The following is a 23,891-nucleotide window of genomic DNA, read 5'->3' on the forward strand; positions in this document are numbered from 1 at the left end:
AAAAACACTGCAAAACTCGCTTAAAGCAACTGTTTTAATACACAGAGATTTCTTGCCTGCTCTTGTGAAACTGCTCGTGCCTAACACGTCATTCAATAACTGCTAATATATGTTATGGGCGCCACGAGAGAGCGCTCTGCTGTTGAACACACCCCTGGTGGAACCATGTTCAGATATAGGCAATATTGAGGTCTAATCGTTGCACGATACCTTACTGTGTTTATGTTTTAAACAGATGATTTAAATGTACAGTATTTCAGAATAAATAACCTAACAAAATAAATGTTATTTATTATTTATACATTTTACACTTTTTTGTTAAGGGAATTATTTTTAGTCAAATGGCATAGCATATAAAATATGAGTGTAAAAAAACTACCAATTTTCTCTTGGTAAAAAAATGTTTACAAGATTCTAAGAACTGCAAGGCATATTACCTCAGGCATTGTGAGGTAATCTTCAATAGCAGAAATAACAGAAATAGAATTTTCTGATTTTACATTTGATTGATGTCCAGCTCATAGCAGGGTGTCAGCCTTTGGAGATGGGTAATTTGGTTTTCTATCTTTCTGCCTTTTTGTGCACAATGCACTATCAATCAGCAGGGTCTTCTCTTTAACAAACTGAAATTAAATCCTTATGCAGTGTTGGCTCCTAGTACAATAGCTTCCAAGATAATTTTTTATTGACATAATCATTTTTTGGGAAAGAAAAGTAGTATAGTAATATATTTCAGAATTATTTGGTTGAACAGTGTGTGTTGATTTACCAGATGTCCTGCTTGAAAAAACAATGTTATAATAAAGCATATCAGAAACTACTGTAACAAATGTCTTTTTTAATTTTAGTTCTTATGTATACTATGTAAATTGTTGAATCATATACATGTAGGGCAAATCTCTGTCACGAGTTTTATGTGATACAGTAGGTCTTTTTCTTTTTAGTTTTTACTTTTAAAATGTATATTCAGTGATTTTCAGTCTTTATGGAACAATCCTGTGTAATAAAACATTGGCCAGAGGTGGAGTAGTGGTTAGGGCTCTGGACTCTTGACCGGAGGGTCGTGGGTTCAATCCCAGGTTGGGGGCACTGCTGCTGTATCCTTGAGCAAGGTACTTTACCTAGATTGCTTGCCCTCGGTGCTTTGGTGCCTTCAGTGCATCACAGCCCTCAGTGCTTCAGCGCCCCTGGTGCCCTCTGTGCACATGCCCTTGGTGCTTCGGTGCCCTCAGTGCCCCTGGTGCATGGGCCTTCGGTGCTCACTGTCCTCTGTGCTTCGGCGCCCTCTATGCCTCGGCACCCTTGATGCTTCGGCGCCCCAGCACGTTGATATCATCCGCTTCACGCCTCTGGGCTCAGGCGCCTCGGTCTCGCATCCTCTCTCAGTCTCCTACATGGAGTGCTAAGCAGGCCAAGCACTTGAGACAGGCACCGGACATTACGGACTTAAAAAACCAGATTGCCCAAGTACTTGAGTATTTGGCCAAGCAGCAGGCTCAAGCCCCTGCTCCGGTAACACTGGCCCAGGAGCTGCCCCCATCTGCACCGGTGGTCACTCCAGATGTTCCAGAACTGGATGTCAGCATAGCTGAGGAGGACCAAGATGCGATTTTGATTGCAGCCTCATGGGAAAGTGGCTCCCTCCTTCAGGAGGAGGAGGAGGGTCAGGTCCAGGAGCTGACCTTTGAGACGGGCCCAAGCTCAGAGATAGCCTCTAATGCTGGGTCTTCCCCTATCCCAAACTCGATCCCAGCGCATATGGAGCGGGCCTCCCAAGTTCCTGCAGGTATCTTGGAAGGCAGCGCCTGAACAGCACAGATCGGTTTTTAACATTTAGCCTCCTACTGGTACTGAAGAGAAGGAGACACTGGCGTCCACCCCTGACTCACGCGGTGACTTCAGGCTTCTGCGGCATCTAACAGATGAACTTGGGATACAGCTCAACAGCGATCTTGGAGGCAGTTCCAATGCCGGCCCAGGCAGGCCCCACAAGGAGGCTATGTGGTCCAGTGGTTAAAGAAAAGGGCTTGTAACCAGGAGGTCCCCGGTTCAAAACCTGGCTCACTCACTGACTCATTGTGTGACTCTGAGCAAGTCACTTAACCTCCTTGTGCTTTCGGGTGAGACGTAGTTGTAAGTGACTCTGCAGCTGATGCATAGTTCACACACCCTAGTCTCTGTAAGTCACCTTGGATAAAGGTGTCTGCTAAATAAATAATAAACAATGGGCTCCACCTCAGCCTCAGCAGCCCCTGCAGAGCCCCTGTTTCAACAGGGGTCGATAGTGTCTCTGGTGTTGTGTCAGAAGTTGCTGGGTCTGATGACTGCAGCTTCATCAGCCCTACAGCTGGGATTATTCCATATGCACAGCTTCAAGCATGGTTCAATGCCTTCCGTCTACATCCGTCAGAATGGCGACTCCACACTCAGGTGGTAGAGTGCATATGGGAATGTTTTGGGAAGGCCAGAGTCAAGCTCTTTGCCACGGCAGAGACGACACACTGCCCCCTATGGTTGTCCCTCCACAGCTGCAAAGGTCCACTAGGCATCGACACCCTAGCCCACGAGTGGCCCAGGACGCTCTTGTATGCATTCTCGCCAATACCGTTGCTCTCGGCCTTCTTAGAAGGTCCGGAGAGTGAAGGCGATAGTTCTCCTGGTGGCCCTCAGGTGGCCCTCAGATGGCCCAGGAAGGGCCAGCTACTGCAAGGCCAGCCACTATGCCTGGATCTCCTCAGTCAGGCGAGAGGCACTCTCTGGCATTCAGAACCGGGCTGGCTCCAACTATTTGTCTGGCCCCTGTTTGCCGTAGGGCTCTCAGACGCAGTTGTTAGTACACTGCAGAATGTTAGGGCCTCCTCCACAAGGTCGTTGTGCGCCTACAAATGGAGGTATTTTCAAGATTGGTGTCTGACCAGGGGTCATGACCCTATCTCTTGCCCTATAGCAGTCATTTTACATTTTCTGCAAGAACTGCTAGAGACGAGTAAATCCCCCTCTACGCTGAAAGTGTACTTGGCAGCCATATCTGTATACCATGTCCCCGTGAACTCGGTGTGCCCAGTCGTCTCAAGGGTGTCCTCCTAGAAGGGAAGCCCTCCCCGAATGGAACCTAGATGTGGTACTGGAGGTTCTCACTAAGGCCTCCATAGAGTTGAAGTATCTCTCTATGAAAACAGCCTTTTTGTTAGCTGTCACCTCCACAAAGCAAGTCAGTGAGCTACAGACTCTGTTGGTGCACAGCTCCTGTATGCGTGTTTGGGACGATGGAAACAGGGTGTCGCTAGGTACAAACCCCGCTTTCCTCCCTAAGGTAGTTACGGCTTTCCATTTAAATCAGTCAGCCTTCCATCCCCCTCCGTTTTTATCAGAGGAGGATCGGAGGCTAATCTCCCTCTGCTGGTTTATGTATTGAGATATTATGTTAGCAGAACGAGAGCTCTGTGTCAGTCTGACCAGCTATTTATCTGTCATGTGTAAGGACCCTGGGTCAAGCCCCCTCGAGGCAACAGCTGTCTCACTGGATTGTGGACACAGTTTCGACTGCATATGCTAATGCCGGCCTACCCCCACCTCTACCCAAGGGGTGGCTATGTCATGGGCCCTCTTTAGAGGAGCCTCATTGACTAATATATGTACGGCAGCTAGCTGGGCTACTCTGCATACTTTCACCAGGTTCTCCCGACTTAATGTGGTAGATCCCTCTATACCTTCGTTAGGCACAAGGGTCCCTGAGGTTGCACGTTAGCACCACAAACTCTAATTTTACGGTAGTGAGACATCCCTCGTCTGCTGTCTCCGCTCACACTCCCTCGCAACGGCTTTGATATACTTTCCCAAAAGTATTGGTTGGTGGTTGTCTTTAAATTGAAAGGGAATGTTAGGTTACGGATGTAACCCTGGTTCCCTGAAAGAGAAGACGATCACCAAACGTTGCGAGGTCGCATTGTTTGCTTCCGCAGGTTCGATGCAAAAGAGGAAGTGAGCTCCGTGGAGTGACTGTTTGTTCCCTCAGGAGGCGGGTCCGAGGACGTCACTCCCATGAGGGGCCTATCGACAGCTCTGACATAAAATTCTCAGAAAATACCTGACCTGTGGCAGGCATATCCCAAAGGTATTGTTGGTGGTTGTCTTCTCTCAAGGAACCAGGGTTACATCCGTAACCTAACGCTATCAGTCATAGTTTAGTTGACACATAAAAAAACAACAAAATCTGCAAATTGTAATGTGACAGTTAAGCCAGTTACTATAATTTGGGGAAATAATGACCCTAAAGTAGATCAACTAAAATAATAAGCAGCTGTTCATTATTTTGGTTTCAAGATTAAAAAATACCAGTAGGTTTCATGTGCTAGTTTTTTTTTTATTTTTTTTATTTGAAACATCACAGACACTTCATTGTGTGAGTAGGAACCTGGCTAATTATGCAGAAATGGAAAAAACAAATTCTAATCCTCTCATTGTGAATTTTCTTTTAAATTATATTTTTGCTAATGATGACAAGGAATAGTGGTAACTGAGAATGTCTTGACATCAAGACTAGGTCATATTCCTTTATTTTATTTCATTTTCAAGAAGATTTTGATATTTCTGTATTGTTTTTGGTTAACATCTTTTTAAATGATTACATCCTTAACATTGTAATGTTTCCCATTTTAATGTCACTGGCTATTTTTAACCTATGTACACATTACTTAATCACATCAATGTCCTACATTGTGATGACAATGGTTCCTTCCTTTTAAGTGCTTATTTTTAATTACTTATTTTCAAAGCTTAACTCACAAGTTATTTCAAACTTAAAAATGTAATAAAATTAAGATTGATATTCCTGAAACTGTTCTGTACTATAGATATTTCATTAACAACAGTAAAGAACAGTTTCATAAATATAAAATGTTATTAACATTCTTTAAACTCATGCTAAAGCTTTGTGAATAAAGCTCTATATTGGTTACTTTTAGTATGTGGTAAATAAACACAGTTTCATGTAATTATTTTAATACAAACATTGAATAGCATTGATGAAGTAGTTTTTTTGCTGTTTGCTTTGTTTCAGTGGATGGCTGTATTCACAGAGCTGCTGGATCCTGCCTGTTCGATGAATGCCATACTCTGCATGGCTGTGGGACTGGTAAAGCAGAGATTACCTGTGGCTATGATCTTCCAGCAAAGTGTGAGTACAACCCAAATCTAAACTATCTCAATGTTTCACATTGACCCCATGTATCATGAAAATACAGTGTATTTTATTTATAATGTATAATAGTTTCACTTTATGGCTTGTTATTTAAATTACACTGCCTGCGATGTACTTGTACTCTAAGCTGTAGCAAGGTCATCCTGGCTAGTTTAATGTTTTTATGAATAACAGTTTCTAAAAAGAAATAAAAATACTTGGTACTGTAGCTGCTCTAGCAATCTGAAAATATGTGCTGATGGGAACACCTTGCGGGTCAGCATAATAGTTAGTGACAATTAATCAACCCTTACATGTAGCTATATGAAATCTAGTTGATTTTAACAGTAACAATTGGTGATTAGAAAAAAATCACGTTCATTTTGCTAAGAGGGACAATTTCCTAATAATCCATGAAATCCTTTTTTCACTTGTACAATGTTTGTGTATACTTTTTGTTCCATATACTTTAAGCTGGTCTAATAGAGATATATCCTAACCTGAAAGTACTACGATTATCTATGATTAGAATACGGTTTTGCAGTTTGATTGTGTATTAAGCAGACTGGGAATGAAACTAAAGATAAATTTGGGTCTCTTGTTTGATGGCAGACTTTTATTAGGTATCCAACTCTAGACATGGCCTCTTCTGCAGCTCAACGCACATGTCATTAGATGTGATAAGAGTGTATATACAGCTGCTCGACAGCAGGAGTGGGGTAATTATTGATAATGCACCTGTCACTCCAGAGTTGTTTGAAATGACCCGTCCATTAAATTTTGGGAAAACACAAGAAATCATCAATTACTATTTTGATCCAGAATGAGGATAGAAACTTCAGCAAATGTCTGCTTTGGACTTTCTTTTTACAAAAAAAACAAAAAACAAAACTGTTTTGAGCTTGAATCTGCTTTGGTCACAACGTTTTTTCACTAAACATTTCTCTTTTTTTGCCAAAAGAGAACCTCATAGCTAATATTGAATTGTAAACCTTGCATTGTTTTTATCACAATAGGAAAGCAGTCCTGAGGCAAAAAGTCAAATCCTATTACAGTGTAATACCCCTTTCACACAGATAAGTTATGATGGCTCAGAACCGGCACTCATGTGGCATTTTGATCTGTGTGAATTGCCTATACCATCACAGAGCCGCCATATTTTATGGTGTCTCTGAACCACCCCGTGAGGTGGTTCAGAGATGGCACTGAGCCGTCTCAATTCCTGTGTGAAAGGCACTGAAGCACTATAGTGGCCGTTGATTGAAAGTCAACATCCCATGTGACTGTATACCGGACGTGTTGGGTATTTTTGTTGTTGGTGTTACGCGATTTCATTTTTTCAAATCAAGAACAAAGTAGTAATTGGAGACAGGAAGAAGTTAAGGAATTGTTAACTTTTCAATTCTAGGGGTGGCAGCTACTAAACAGATGCTGCATTTTGAACTGTTTAGTAGAATTTGGGGGCACAGACCCTGCACAAATCCAGTTAATGTGATCGGGGGACCTCGAGAATGCAGAGGAAACTCAAAGCGAACAACAGACACAACAGGTTCTTAAAATATATATAAAACATGCATCTGCAATTTTTGTAGTTGTTGGTAATATATGCAATAGGTAGAACTTTTTTTTTTTTTTTGATGGTTGACAAGCCAAGAACTTTTAATACACTGCAGTTGGTATCAGATGGCTGAATGAAAATAATAATAATAATAATGCATCCCCATATTTTTATTTACTTTTTCCAAATATATATATATATATATATATATTGTAACCCAGTGGCTAGAAAGGTAAGCTGGAATCAGAATAAAAGCGCTTGGAGGCTGAAAGTGGTCTTCAAAGCAGGACTGGCAGTTTATTACTTACAGGTTTGAAATAAACAAGAAAACAAAAAAAAACCACAGCACCTCACAGGGCACAAAAGAAAAGGCCTAGCTCTCCACAGAGCACTAACTAAACACAGGCTTTCCTAAACTACGGTTGGAACGGATAAGCCGTTTGTCCAACAAACAAAAAAAACAGTTACCAAACCGTAACCAAACACAGGGTTAATTTCTGTAGTAAGGGATTATATTCCTTTTCACAGACCATGTAAAATCTTGCCTTTAGTCTTCCACACTCTCTCACTCACGATCACCGAGCACTGACAAAGAGACAGCTTATATCTCTGCCTGATTTAGCTTAATTGGAGACAGCTTGACTTCAGCTGCTCCTACTAATCAGCTAGTTAAGCATGAGAGAGAACTGGCTCCTGATCCCCTAGTGGACATTCTGCACATAACCCTTTTCTTTAAAAAGTTTTAAGATAAGGAGCTTTCTGGGAACAGTGCCCTCTTCATTCTCAAGCTGATATATCTATTTTCCAACACAATTCCACACACCCTATTACAATATATATATATATATATATATATATATATATATATATATATATATATATATATATATATATATATATATATATTAATAGTGAAGATAAAGCGAGCACAGGGAAGTTTACAGTACACTACAGTTCTCCAGCGCCATTCAAAATTGATATATAACATTCTTTTTATTATTATTTTTTTTTAAAGTAGCTTACCCACGTTATTCTGCTTATTTATTTATTTATTTATTTATTTATTTATTTAGTTTCAGTTGCCATTGCCATGAAAACGTTGACTTACGGGTTTGAAAGTTGTACTCACATGATGCCTTTGGCTGTGTGAAAGGGTTATGACAGTATTACACTAGCATAGATTGCGCAATTTCGTGCTGTGTGAATGGGTATTTTAAAGAATGTTTTAGATGTCTAAGATGGCTCAGTAGCGGCATTTGTGTGTGAAAGTAGTATAATTGTCATATAAATAACAGAAGTGTTGAGGATACTCCATTTTAGTTTAAGCTCCTTGTCAGAACACCTTTTTCTTTAACAAAGGAGATTTTTTCTCAATGTCATATTAATTTTATTGATTGCAGTCTATCTTTATGTTCACGGGGCGGAGCAAGGCCACCTGATGTAATGTTTAGGAAATGGAGTTAGTAACATAACAAACTTGTAAAGAGAGAAGCTCCGCCTCTTCGAAGGCCAAACTCATAGAAGGGGTGTTCCGTCATTGAGGAGACCCGACAAACAGGAGGGGGGTCACCGTCTCTGAGATGACCCGATATGTGAAGAGGGGTCACCGTCTCTGAGATGACCCCAACATACGAAGAGGTTTGCGAACCGGAAAGAAAAAACATTGATTAGTAATATTAAACACATGAGAGAGGATTCGGCTCTTCAATGGCCCAACATATGCAGTGGGGGGGTTCCGTCGCTGAGGAGACTCGACAAACAGGAGGGGGGACACCGTCTTTGAGGTGACCTGACATACGAAGAGGCGTGTGAACCAGAAAGAAAAACATGGAGTTAGTAGTTATTAGAACATATAGAGCAGGGTGTTCCGTCTCTTCAAAAGCCCAACATAATAGAAAGGGGTTTGCTTTGCTGAGGAGACCCGACAAAGAGGAGTGGGGTCACCTTCTCTGAGAAGACCCGACAAACGAAGAGGAGTTCCACCACTTGGGGGCCCTTACATAAATAGATGCATCAGAACCTGAAAGAGAAGATGAATGGATCATGCATGCTAAAGGAGGGGTTTGGCCGGGGGTCCCCTCTGACTCATGGAGAACCCTCCTCTAAGAGGTAAATGAAGCAGCGCTTAACAAAGGTTTGGAGAAAGTGGAATCACTAACCCCCCCCAGAGGAGACCGATGCAAAGGCGGTTGAGATTCTAGACGAGGTGGAGGGAGGAAGAAACAAAAAAACACAAGAAACTACATAGGGGTGACTGATGGTTAAATAGAGTAGATTTAATTGATGAAAGGAGATGGTAGGATACAGGGGGCCTAGCTCCTCCCCCTGAACCTCACTTTATAGGTTAACATGTAGTGACATTAACATAATTGTTTTAATGTATTTGCGTAGCATAGCAATCTGCAGACATCAAAGTATACGATCCAAACTTTGAAGAATTAGCTCTCTCTAACTCTCTTTGGCAGCTGTTGAAAGTGAAAATTCCCATTCTGTGTTTATCTCAAGGCTGTTTTGTTGTCACCAGCTTTTTTATTAAGTAGTGACAAAGTCAAATGTCACGGGAGTTTCAACCACTATCTCTTGTATCTGAGTTTCTTACACAAGTTAATCACCCAATACCTGCTGTGAGAAGACTTGTGTGCTGTCAGTACTGTACTACTTTGTACCTGTGCATTGGACAGGCTTCTAAATATGCCTCTGATTCTTCCTTTGAGCTACATACAGTACATTCGGAGAGATGATGCATAAGCTACAGGCTCCTTGCAGACATAAACAAAACTATCAACCAGAGGAAAGAGACTTTCTTATGTTCTTCCTCAAATAATCAAATCCAAAGGTTCTTCTTTGTTAGTTTTTTTTTTTTTTTTTGTAGCTGAGCAAAAAAAATGGCATCAGTTTCCTTTTTAAAAATGACTGGTATTGTTGATTATTTTATTTTTAATGAACGCTGTTGTCTGGAACCGTAGTTACGAGACTTGCTCTGAAGTAAAAATGACCACGTAACAATGTAGCTTTGTACTATATGATATTCTCCTTGTATGTTTAATTGACTAATTTTGATTTCTTTATAAATATAGGGAGGGTATGTGATTTCAATATCTATTCAACCATATTATATTTTTCTCCACACCAAAGTTCAGATATTTTTAGGGGCTATGGCAACAATTTCCATTCAATTAAACGATCATATATAAGCTGACTAAACTAACACACACAAGAATTGACACATGTTTTGACTTAGGAATGTTATTATATACAATACGTGCCTACATTCATGCAGACCTGAAATCCTAATGCAAACAACCAGTGATGTCATTAAGTTTTTGTGGCATATTTTTTGATGTCATTCAAGCAGTTGGTGTGTAAATATGTATAATTTACATGGTCCTTGTGCATTAAATGAATTTTTCTTCTTTAATTCATTTCTTATCTGGCAGATAATTTGAGTCAGTTTGCCCATGTTTTTGTTAGTCATTGCATTGTAATAGAGTACAAAAAGTGGGACAAGACCAACAAAACAAAAAAAAAAATAGGGAATAAATAGGGAAAGTAACCTATATAGTGTATATTTAATAGTTAAAAATAGTTTCCTTCTGCATTTCCTCAACACAGCTGGTTGAACACCATGATTATTTTATTAAAACGTATGTAACATGGACAGACAAAATCCCAAATTTGAAATAGAAATAGTTGTTTTTTAAAGTTTCTAATAATTTTATAATAAATATGGGTTAAACTAATTATTAGAATTTTGATCAAGGGCAAGAAAATAAGAAATGTATCGGCTACATTACAATACATATTTGAAAAGAAATGGGACCTCAATAATGTCAATGAGATGTTTTGTTAATTACATTATTAATTATACCTATAAGCAATATGTATTACTATATATTGGCTATGAATCCATAAAATTGATCAACTACAATCTTTAGACTGTTTGTTTAAAGTCTAGTCATAACTGATGATGGTTATTTTGAGCTGCATGAGCCCATTCCACTTATAATTTCCCACCGGTACTGTAATAAAAACGCATGCAAAAATGGCAAGATAGGGATTGAAACAACAGCTGGTAAAGCAACTTCAGGAACATCTTCCTCCTCCTTCGCTCCATTGGGTCTCCAGAGCCCCATCATACTTATGTAAGACATCACTAGATATTTCTACATTATGTAAAACACAATACCATATATGCAGTACTTTTCTGTTGAGGCTGGAACTTGAAAGTCAATAATAGTTGATTTAGTAATAATTACAGTGTAATTCCAGATATTTAAGCATTCTGTAGTACATTTTAAATAATTCTTAGTAACGTATGCTACTATATATTTGTTAGTAATTCTTTGTTCAGTCATTTCTTTTCAACTTGTATGTGCCTCACACCTTAAATCTTTGGTCAATGCAAACTGCTTTTTTTTTGTTTTGTTGCTATATACAATACGTCACGTCAATGTTTCTTGTCATTGGCACAATGACAGGGGCTCTCGTCACGGACACTGAAAGGTTAAGGAGAAATCCAGAACTGTTGAAGATCTCTTCGAATTGGAAATGGCAAACATTGCCTAAAAGGTGTCTGGGGTCTTAATGCAACAACACCATCACTGGTGCAAAAGAACGTTAAAAGTAACAGAAAGAAATGCAAAAAAAAATCAATCAATAGTTTTGCGAATGTAAATCATGAAAAGACATGACTAACTACAAGACAGCCATCAAAGCTTTGTGCAGGCCCATGGGATGAAGCAGACTAAAATGGTGGCATGTTCAGGGTGAATAAGCACAGATGTTCCAAATGCTCACAATCACACAACATGTCTATACACAGTATATGATACAGTTTTCTATTCGTGTAAGCTTTTGGTGGAAGTATACAGATGGCAGGAAGGTGCAATGTATGGCCCCCAGCGCATTTGGTGAAACCTGCAATTTCAGAAGTCACTGTCACTGTGATAGTGTGTGTGGTGTATGTCTCTGTGTGGAAAACATGTTTCCTTGAGTGCTCTAACAAAGCAGCTGTTGCCTGGTGTATACACCTGCATACTGATGCCTGGTTTATCCCTGCAAGGTGGTTAGAAGGTGCCAGTGGCAAGAAACTAAAGAACAGATGTTATATTACTGTGTCCTTTCTGTATTCATTACGATATTAGGATATGCTTCTGTCCAGACAGTAGCATTTCACAGTTTCAATGTCTGGCACCCCCCAAAATTAAATCTGTTCAATTACTACGTCTGCTTCTCAAGGCAACACATAACCTGCTGCCAAAGACATGCCTTTTCTCTCTGAAGCTCACCCATGCTTCCTATGACATTTTGTAAATGTTGTACTCCAGATGTACCAATATTGCAAGTATGAAATAAAGATCAGCGGCTATAATGAAAATCCCAGATGAGTTAGAAACCTGGATGATATAAATGTATTAACTGTAACTAAAGATAGAAAGTGTTTTTTTTTTGTTTTTTTTTTAATATGGTGCTGTATATAACGTGACTTTAGTTTTTCCAAAGATAAAACACTGTAGTTTGCATTATTGCCTATAAAAATATGTAATGTACTGTTGAACAGTTGCAGATTTCTGTACCCCCCCCCCCCCCCCCAAAAAAAAAAAAAAAAACACATACACACACACTACTAATGCAGTACGGGTCAAATGTATTTTAATGAAGCAATTGCCAAAGTGCTAGACTTATAATTCATAACTCAAGACTTTCATTAAAAGCTCCTACTGTTCCACAAAAGTAGCATATGTGAGATGAACATCTTCCCATTGTTCTGCCTATGGTCGCTTAAACTAATTGTTCCCTATACAAACATTTTTAAAAATTGGTGACTGCAACCCAGTTTACTATTTTTTATTTTATTTTATTTGCACCAAGGTATTTTCAAATGCCTCTGTTTTATTTTTTATTTTTTTCAAAATGTGTGTTTGGTACCCCTGTATTTGTATTGCATAATTGTCAGGAAATCTAAAAATGACTAAATATTAAATAGACAGAAATACAGATATTGTATCTCTATAACAATAGTGTAGATATGCAGCTAAATAGATCTAGTTTAATGATATTAATTGTTTTATACATTAAATCATGGAAAACAGTATGTTAATACAAAGTAGAAAACCGATCTGAACCTCACACTTTGTTCTGACACTCTAATCACTTTACCTCAGAAGTGTTTGAAAAGCTCTTGTCAACACTGGCTGCATATTTTATGTTGTCAGCAGAGCATGATTGTTAAAATAGATTTGAATATAAAATGCTTTCGTGTGAAAACAGACACAGTAATTCTCCTCAAAAACCCAGAGGAAAAAGATGCCCTACTTGTTGGAAACACCTAATTCTTAATAATTTTAGTTTAAGTTTAAACAGTTTGTCATAATAGAATAATAAATAAATACATACATAAATACATAAATAAAGTGTTTGTAGCCAACAAAATGATTCCATGCATTTTTCCACTCCATGCACATCAATGTACTTGTGCAGTTTTAAAAGGAAATCATGTTTTAACAAAGATATGTGTTACAACACTAGTTTAAATATATCTCTGTTTGCAGCCCTTGTTTTCAAATAGTCTTCCACTTTCTTGGTCATTCCCCATGGAGAATGAAATTGCCTACACCCCTTCGGGCCTTCCCTTAATGACTGACATGCCACTTAGCTTGTTTACATTCACTAAAAGTAGCAGAGGGAAATAGTCACACACCGCAAAAAAAACTTGAGTGTTTATAGCTAAATGAATCATCTTTTCCCCCCCAAAAAATGCAGAGACAGCTAGGGATTCATAATAAACAGCAGTGCTTTTGTGACTAATACAAGGGAAAATAACTGAATGACAAAAGGGATCATGTATTTGTAATGAGAAGACCAGTGCAAGCTTCCAGTCCACTATTAGCTTGTATTTATGGTTTTAAATGTTTATGTACTATGAAAGTATAAATTATGGTATTTAATATGTTTACTTTGTATAGGGCAAAGTTATCTCTTTAAAACATGTGAATCTTGACCCCATACCAATCAAAAAGTCAGAATTGCATGATGGTTTTCAAGTTATATCACATTACATTACCTCAGAAGAAGAACTTGGTTATATAATGTACACACCACAAACTTTCATATGATCGTTTAGTCCCCTTTAAATTTGGCCTGCTACGGATCAGAAGTGAGGTTACAGATGCTTTATTCCTGTCTGAGTATAAACCTGCTTCATTAGGAGCCAGTTTAGATTAACCATCAACTGCTGTTATCCCTTTCGACAAAGGCATTTGAGATAAGATAACTGTATTTATATAATGATACTATTTTAAAAAAAGTCATTTTAGTGGAAACTGTGAACAGGGTATTGTTGCTAACTTTCTGATCATAAATGTCCTTTTTTTAATCCATTTAACCAATTGTCTGACTTGACCAGAATGTCAATTGGTTTAAACATTTTAGATTGAGATGCCAATTCCAACAAACTGAATTTTTTGTTTGTCTGTTTGTTTCCTGAAAATGTGCTACTTCAAAGTTGCCTCAGTTGTTCTTATAATCCTTTAATCTCAAATGGTTTTTTTTAAAAGGTAAAATAGTAGATGTTTATATGGGAACCTTAAGACCTTAAGAGATGGTATGGTAGATGAACAGACTGGGCTGCACTGTGTTAATTATTGGTGCAGATAGTGCCTTGTGTCATTCAACAAACAAAACATTATACATTTCTATTATTCAAATAAGTTTTAGAGCCTGTTTAATTATTATTTTTCTCATTAAGAATGGAGCTTCAAGTCTTGCTTTATACATACAGTATACTTGCAGCAATCCACGTCCAAAAGGTATGATGTGCTTGGTGTATTTTGAAAATATGATTGGTATTCATCCTTGAACTGTTTGAGTAAGAATAATACTCTTTAAAAAAATAAAATAAATAACAAATAAATATCACAGGATATGAAGAGAAGCTGCTTAAATATTTTTTGATATTATAGATTGTGGACATTTTATCAAAGCAAACAATGTAACCCTAAAAATAAAAACATATTAAGCCAAGAAGTAAATATAGAATCCCTCTTTTCTGACCACCATATGGACAGAATAAAATATTCTTTATGTGAACTTATCATAATATAGAAAGATCTTTAGATCTCATAATTGAATTAGACTGATGGAATGGTTGTGCTGGAAACTGGAAAAAAAAATAAATTCACATATTTATTGGAAATGTACTTACAAAAAAAAACTAGTGGAGCTTTGTATGATTAATTATTGTACAATGCATTCAACTAAATCATTTCAGTTTAATTAAGTAGCACGTTGACATCACTAAAATAGATTTTTCGTAATGGGTTTCAAAACCAATTTACCCCAATATTTTGAAGCGTTGACACAGAGAGTGGCTTCGCTGTGTTCAACACAATATCTTTTATATATAATTTATTGTTCACTATATCAAATGTTCTAGAAAATGTTAGATTGGAGCAGGCCCAGCACCTCCATTAACTTATCTTTTACGATAAACTCATGAATCAATCATTTCAAACTGGTGTATTAATTTTACAAACAGGTTTCCTTCATATAGATTTTATTACTAAGAGTGGAAATGTTTGATACCAACAAATGCTTTTTTTTCACATTTCATGAACACACGATTATTATTATTATTATTATTATTATTATTATTATTATTATTATTATTATTATTTATTTATTTAAAACTTACAACCATCTATGATTTTGACCAGAACTCTGTGCCATACTGTATCTTGTAAGTGTTTGCTGCAGAGCAGCATAATGCACAAATACAAAACTGGAGGGAAACAACTTAATGGGTGAACTTTTGAAGAAACTGAAAAACAAAGGTACATTTACTGTGTAGAGCTAGCTTTTTATTAAGGACTCAAAACTTAGTTTTGAAGCACCATAGCCTTGTTTTTCATTTTACACTGGATGAAAGTATTTTGGCAGTTAGTATATTTTCTCTTTTTTTTACTGTTACTCGTTATTTTCAGAAGACAGTTGTGTTTAGAAATATTTTATGGCAATACTAGTGTATTTTATGTTTCAGAATACAGAAATGCTAATTGTATGCTTATGGTTTGATTAATAACAGTCTGATAGTTCAAGGATTTGCAACTCATTGATGTTTGTTGCACTGAAATGACTTAAGTGCTAGGGTTGGCAATTAATCAACACTAATTCTCTCTGCTGACTGGCTCAGTATGTTTATTCAGCGATGTTTCCCACATCAATTATTGCTTGCCAATGAGATAATGCTCCTTAGTTGTTTGATCCTGTTCTGTTTTACCTGCTCCGTGGTACATTTGTCTTCCTCCCAGGACTTTCAGTGTTCAAGGTGAAAATGCGTGTTTTATGATTTGGGATTAAGCAATGTGTGAAAACATAAAAAAGTGAGTTTAGGCTGTTGCTAAGAAACAGTATGTTCGCTGCATGCAACTTGAGTCATCTTGGGCTGAAATAACTTTAAGTGCTTTGAGTAAAATGTTGTTTTCTTAAAAATTGTAGTGCCACATTAGAAACTTTAATTACACGAAAGGGTCTCATTCTTACAGAGCTGGTGTTAAGAGAGTGCTCTGCAGACAGAGCGCATGCAGAGTCTTGCACTGTAAATGATTGTTTTGTGCTGTAGGCCAATAAAACTCCTATAACTCTCGGGAGCTGGGGGCAGTGGGTGTCAGGAAACTCTTTTTTTCATTCATCTTATTTCCGTATTCACCCTGTAGCTCAGCAGAAGCTATATTTATAAATCTGCCTTTCTGGTTCAAGCTAAAAAATCTTTAGTTACCAATTATTTAGCATAAATGGATGGTAAAACCCTCAGGGTTAGCCATAACCTGAAGTATCCCAAAGGGATTTTTAAAGCCAGACTACAAAATATTATGTTTTGCCACTCAGGTTTCTCTTTTAAAAAAAAAAACAAAAACTATTTTATTTCAGATTTAAGCAGGAATAGAACAGATTGAAAGACGAGACAATAGAACATAATGATGTAATGTGATTGTGTAGTTGTAAGACTGTAAGAGACTCAGGTGTTTGGACTTTTTTTTATATGTCTGCCTGATATAAAACCATCTATTTTACTTGGGTAAAAATACATAAGCATATATAATGTAGCAAACTTCTATTAGATTCTTGTGGGTATGCATTGTTTTAATGTGGATCCTGAATTAAAGACGCTTAAACCACAGTTTGAGTAAGCATCCTTAAGAAGTTCCATTAATAATTCTTGTTGCGTTTCAAAGTTTACTTTATAAAACCATGTCTTCAGAAGTGATAAGGTTTGCTAACAATTAATGATTTAATTGTTTTAATCTGATTTTAAATGTGTATCCTTTCTGATAAACAGTATTTGGACCACATAGTTATTAATGTTAAAGAGTGGATAAAAGGTCCCTTAAATATTCTGCTTAATAGCTTTAGAGTTCATGTAACTTGTAATGTGTTTGAAGAACAGTTGCTTGCTCGCTCTTTTGCCCTTTTTGGATGTGTGCTTGGGGCCAAATGTATGAAAATGAGTTCTTATCTACCAACATGTAGAAAAAAGAATCCCTGAAATGTTATATAAATATTGCCCTGGTCAACATTTTGTGTGGGAGAGCCGACTGACAGAATCAATTGACCTGTCTTGCAGCCAAAATCAACTTTTCAGTTTGGGTGATGACTTTAGGACAGATGTATAGAATACATCATTTGTTTTGTTTGACCTAAGTCCTTGTCTTAGCCAAGTTGAGCCTCTTCAGAATGCCTTTGAATTCACAGTGGTAACATCCAAGCCAAATATGTTTTTTTGTCTTGTCATTTGACAGGTTAAAAATGTATGTTGTTCTATGGTTCACATTTTAGAAGTAAAAAGCTGGTGATTTCAAATGCAGATTATCTTTTGTGCAGTAAAAGTTATTCATGCATGGTATCTCTTTTTTAGCCTGCTTTATAAACACAGCCACTGATTTCTTTGTTTATGTAGGTAGAGTTTAAAACTTCTGCCATTAAAACATGTTCAATATTAAGTGAGGCTTGAAAAAAAAGATTTATTTTCAAGGGAGAACAATGTTTAAAAACAGTGAATCATTTGGCAGTGGTGGGATAAACGCTGCAGAGCATTATAGAGATTCATCAGGAATGCTGAGATAAGGTGGTGAAAAATCTTCAGACCCTTAAATCCTGCAAAAGTTTCCAATTAATCATAAAATGATAAGAGATTCATGACACACACTTTACTTATTATCTTTTACTGTCACGGAGGACTTCTTTAATTTATGCACATTTAATGACTATTCCTGCCCCAGCTGTGTTTTTGCAAATGGTTGTACTGAGCAGCAGCGGCATATACACAATAATCATATTTCATGAATATGTAATCTTAGGTGTTATAAAATTTCCATGAAGATGTACCTTGTTAATCTTATTAACACTAGTAATTAAAAATAACTTTCTTCTTATGTCTGTAGATGGCTCTCCACTAGGGGTGTGCGATAATACCGATATACCGGTAGATTGCAATATTCATCAGGCAATACCATAACCGGTATTTGAATAATAATACCGGTATTTTTTGTTAAACTGATTCAGGGAAATGTCTACTGGAAAATATTGGCTATTATCTCCCGAGATAATCACTTCCTGTGATAACTCATAATGCGAGCAGTGCTAACACAAAAGAAAATATGGCAGAAGCACATGGAGATTTTGAGCTGCTTAAATTCTGCAAAGCAAAGTCACATGTGTGGAATCATTTCCTAAAATAAAAATCTAAAAAGGATGGCTGTATAGCATCAAACATTGCGGTATATTGTTTATGCAAGGCTGAAGTAAAATATGCTGGCGGTACCACCAACCTTACATACAGTGGGGTCGTCCTACATTTTAAAGTACCGGAACGCCAATTAAAATATTGATTTTTCTAAAACAAATTATACAAATTCACATTTTATTTGTACATTGAACTTGAGGTACCATTTAATAGGTAATGCATGCGTCTATTATTTTTATTATTATTTATTTCTTAGCAGACGCCCTTATCCTGCGGCTACTCCCCCTGCCAGATTGGCAGTTTTCCAGCCAAATTTGGCTTGTTTGAAAGCATGTATTGTAAGCATTTGGTTATTTTTAAACAATTTTTATCATGAATGCATTCCTTTCGATTATGAGGTCATCTCCAGCGCAGAACTTCAATCACCACGATGCCCTATAGTATATCACGTCCTCGCCCCATGTCTTTTTTCTGGAGCTCTGCATCCAATAAAATTACAAATTACACAAACGCTCATGATAAGAACTGTATCAGTGCAATTTTAATTGTTTTACATTTATTTTTAAAGACTATCTGCCGACAGTTCTGGACAATGTAATTCTACACTATATTCTGAATATCTTTTTTTTCCTGGACCCGCCGCATTTGATCTCATCAGATAAAAAAAAAAAAAAAACAGAGGTTCTGGTACTGTAAGTTGTGAGAAAAAAAAAAAAAAGCAAAGCAGATACATACATAAATAGTTTATAACAACATCACTTCCCAGTATTTATAGAAAAAAAGTACAGTACATAGGCTACGCATGTAAATACATCGTTCATTGTTTTTCAGTTGTCTATGCACTACATCATTAATTACAGATAAGAAAAGATTTCAGTTTGTGTTTAATTAAATAACTCTGCAATGATTTGTTTCCGTGTTTCCCTTTCATTATTAATGTGAAGTTTAAAATATAAAAGAAACCAAAACAAAATGAATTTATTGCCATTGTTATTTAATATAGACTATTAATAAATACATTTTTTTTATTTTTTTTATTTTATACTTTAAGGTGCTTTATTTTAAAGTAAATAAAAGCCATTAAATGTTTAAACAGGAAGTTTCACGTACGAACAGCTAGTTGAATCTACACCAGTGAGAGGCATGTGTAAAATAACAGGCAAAAACTGAAGTCGTGAATCAGGAAAAAAATTATAATACATCAAGGGGTAAGCGCGAAACTTCGATATTATAATGAGATTCGTACATTTGTATACGAAACAGTCGTAACTAAGCTACCGCAGCAGGGATGAAACTAAGTTACGGGAGTGAAAATGACGTTAATACATCGCTGGTAGGTCTACGAGGTCACACAAACCTACGGAAAGTCAAGATATGAAAGAACAAATAATGATATATAGAGCTATTTGTTGATAAACAAAGTAGGAAATTAAAGTAGATTTTTTGTTTGTGTTCATAAAGCTAAAACACTATCTAATGAAAATGTGCCCAAAAAACACTATTAACTTAGCTTAATTATTTGTACTGTCCTGTGCTTACCCTCATGTATAGCGGCGACATTTTTATTCCACGGTTTTAAAATCTGTGTTACAGACTATGCATGCACGTAGACAGATGTTCAAAAATTCTATCTAACATGTCACTTCCTCCATCAACAAAGCAGGACCAGATCTTTGAAAGCGTAGCGTAACTTAAAATTAAATAATGAAAAAGCAAAAATTGCTGTTCATGGCAAATCATGCTCTTTACTCTATAATTTATGTATTTTAGTGTTGATCTGCTTTATATTAATGACACACATATAATGTTGACATTGGCAAACATTTTTGTAGTAAAATATTATTCACCCATAGCCAGGGCTGGATTAATGCATAGGCAAACTAGGCATGTGCCTAAGGCCCAAACTCAAAGGGGCATGCCCAAAACGGTTATGTGTGTGTGTTTTTATTTTTTTTTTTCTTTACATATTCAGATTTGACTTGGAAAAACTTCACTCACTGACATTCGAACCGAGGCATGTATCTCAAAATCAAATTGTTCTGGCAGGTATTACGCAGATTTCTGTAACATTTCCCCATAGAATTCTGTATCCCCACATTATTTCATACTTGTGCAGATGCAGTTTTTAAAAGATCGCTGGGTGTGCATCCGTGATATTTCTGTGCCCGTGCCCCGTTGTGTTCTCAAGATTGCCAATGAGCTCTGCTGTAGCTTGCAACAAATATTTGTAACAAGACAAAACTAATTCTGTGGTAAAATAAAATAGCACATTTAACACCACTGCTTTTCTAGATATACAGTACGTTCAGCCTCCTGAGTTGCTCAATATACGAAACCCTTGATTAAAGTAACCTTATGACTTAAAAAAACAAAAAAAACAAAACAAAACACATTTTCATTGTATTACATGTAAATACTGTTCAGAAACACCAAGCGTTCACGTCCAGCGGTCTTTGAAAAAATGCAGCTGTGTCACCCTGGAATCATCAAGGGTACAGAATTCTATAGGGTACAGACCTCTACCATATGTAACACCTAAACTTACTTGTATGCCAAAACATTGGCGATTTCTCTGCTCTTGAGAAAAGGGCATTTTCTTTAATGAAGCGAGTCAAAACCCACCCGATCAACAAAAAAACAAGGAAACATTATTGATGGTTTTACATGCAGTAAACTGTAACATATTTGACTACACAACTATGTACAGGCATGTTTGTTTTTTACTATTTATTTTCGTGGACTATTGTGGAGCTACCGTTAGTGAAAAAAACCTTTGAGCACCCTTCTATATATTACCTTTTTCAACTTCAAATGGTGTTCCTTGTTTGTTTGAACCATTGCCTTTTTATTCAGTAAATCAGGAGAAGTCGTCATCGAGCTGTGCTACAGGATTTAACGCAGGCTTCAGTTTTTTCCAGTTTTATTCTGAAATGTATTTAGCACATCCCCTTCAGTTTAATTTTCTGTCAGATTCATTCAGTCGTTCATAATAACTTCAAAGTGAGAATTATACCTGTTGTAAAAGGGTGGAGGGCTAGTTATAAAGACTATAATGTATATAGAGGTGTGTGTGTATATGTATGTTTGTATGTTTATGTGTGTGTGGTTGTTTGTTCAGGGGTAGGGGGCCCACAAGTGTATGCTTGCCTAGGGCCCAGTGATGGGTTAATCCAGCCCCTAGCTACTATGTGGCATTCAAGGGCTCCACTGTACGTAAATCCCACTGACATGAATAATTTCCACAGTAAAGAAAAATTAGAAGGTTTGCAGTAGCTAGCAGTTATTCAACACATGTTTTCACATGGTCTGCCTAGTTTGTCATTTAAAAGCACAGCTACCAATACAGAGATTTTTTATTACCACAGTTGACCCCAAATACCCTGATCCCACATGTGGAAGTGACAGTCTGCTCTTTGATATTGATGGGGTATGTTGTGCCATGGTTGTTTTCCAAGATTCTGGAAATAGGTCATTAACTGAGAGTGCCAGCTCAAAGTGTTTTGAATAAAACAAGGTCTACCACAAAATGGGCACCCTACTTTAAGACAGTGTACTGAAACTGTGGACAGTCCTGAATTTAGAATTCACTGACAAATATTCTATGGCTGTTCAGCTTGCTGGGACACAAAGTACATTGTGTTGAACTATTCATGCAAAAAGCGTCAGTAACATGTTGATTCATAGTTTATTTTAGTGTGTACATAGAGTATACCCGTGTCAAATTGAGTACTTCTATAATGCTATTTCTCTTTGCATTTTATATTTGTAATAATGTAGTTTGTATAATTGAACTGTTGAAAGCTGCTTGATTTGTTTTCCCATTAAGTCTTACTTCGTTTAAAAGTCAAGCCTGTCTCAAGCATACACCTCAGGTTTTTTTTCTTTTTTTTTTTCTCTAAAGATGTTTATCGAAATGAATATTTCAGAAGCCATGTGTTTTAGTTAATGCATGTAAACATTTAGGATTAAAGGTGAAGTCTTGAAAATATTAATGCAACATTCTTTTAAAAACAATCGCTGTGTTTTTTTTTTATTATTATTTGTATATCTTTATTTATATCCATGGGTGGAATAACATAAAATATACATTTATGGTAAATGTCACCTTGATGATGATTTGCAAACCTGTACTCAGAAAAATAAATTGTATTATATAAAAGTAAATTGGTTTTTGACCAACTGACAATTACTTTTAAAAGTTACTGGTTACCTTGTCTTATTAAATATGCAAAACCTTTTAACTGAAGGCGTTCAAAAATAGAGAAAACAAGAAGTGCCACATCCAAGCTTAGTATAATTCATCAAAAAAGAAAATCCTGCCACTGCTTTCACTTACTAATCAAATTCATTTTAAAACTCTGCATAATTACCTTGCATAGTTTAATATATTAGAAGGCAGCATGGTGATTTAATTTGAAAAGACTTACTTTAGCTTCTGCAGGTTTAATTATTATTTTTTTTTTTTTTTTTTGGCCCTGATGCCCGTGAACTGTCAATTGATCAAACCGCAGGAGGAGGTTAATAATTCAGTAATTTTAACTTAATAGTGATATAGTAATTATGTGGTATCAGCTGCCACACTGTCAGAAATGCACAAAATAGTGATCTGTCATGGGTAACGCTTGGGAAAGATTGTAACCATTAAAAAATGCGGTTAAACCTGGAGAATTTGAAAGCACATGATATTGTACGCCTGTCACAGCAAATTATTAAAACTGCCACATTGCATTGTAAAAGATTACAAATGGAAATGTACTGTCTGGAAGTTTGTAACACTATATGGAAGTGTAGATTCACTTCTGAAATGCCGCTTATATACCTTCAGGAAATGGTTACCGTGTCAGTCAATGTAAAGCAGCACTGAGCTACCAAAACTCCCAGCTGGGGCAACAGTGCCTCACCTTGGGATTTTATAAAGGTATCTGTGAGGAGACTGGACTCTCTGCTTCAGATTTCCACTGAGTTGTAAACCAGTTCACGTTTGCTGTATCATTTATTATCATGCCTCTTACTGTACCCACAGACGGCATCCGATGTGGGGATTAATGTGTGTGTCCCATTTTCATAAAACTGTAAATTAACACAATACGCATTTTCTTAACCTTTACTGGAACATTCATTTGAAATGTATTAAACCCAAGATAGTATTTTGGAGAAAAGAAAGATATTTTGATTATTTTGTTTACTTGAGCTAGACCAGTGCTGTTTAATTACCCCTTTTGAGGTACTTGAAAAATATCTGCCAATAATTATAATTATTATTATTATTATTATTATTATTATTATTATTATTACTGAAAATAACCAGAGCTTAATTCAACAAGTTGGTCCATAAGGAAAATTACATTATTTCAGAAAGATCTGCCATTTGGCTTAATTTCCTATATTTAAAATCCATTTTGTAGGGTTTCTGT

The 23,891-nt window shown here is 36.7% G+C and overlaps 1 protein-coding gene across 9 annotated transcripts in view; it reads left to right on the top strand.

The window, feature by feature from the left end:
• Positions 1-23,891, top strand: part of LOC117402985 (ADP-ribose glycohydrolase MACROD1-like) — a 921,538-nt gene that overhangs the window by 266,009 nt on the left and 631,638 nt on the right. For 8 of the 9 annotated variants that reach the window (XM_059024414.1, XM_059024412.1, XM_059024413.1 and 5 more), the window contains exon 5: positions 5,060-5,176. The exons of the other annotated variant lie outside the window; for it this stretch is intronic. In XM_059024414.1, coding sequence (XP_058880397.1) covers positions 5,060-5,176 — 117 coding nt within the window. The remainder of the gene's footprint in view (positions 1-5,059; positions 5,177-23,891) is intronic. 9 annotated transcript variants of the gene reach the window in all.

Source organism: Acipenser ruthenus, chromosome 5, assembly GCF_902713425.1.
Source record: "Acipenser ruthenus chromosome 5, fAciRut3.2 maternal haplotype, whole genome shotgun sequence".
Taxonomy (NCBI): domain Eukaryota; kingdom Metazoa; phylum Chordata; class Actinopteri; order Acipenseriformes; family Acipenseridae; genus Acipenser; species Acipenser ruthenus.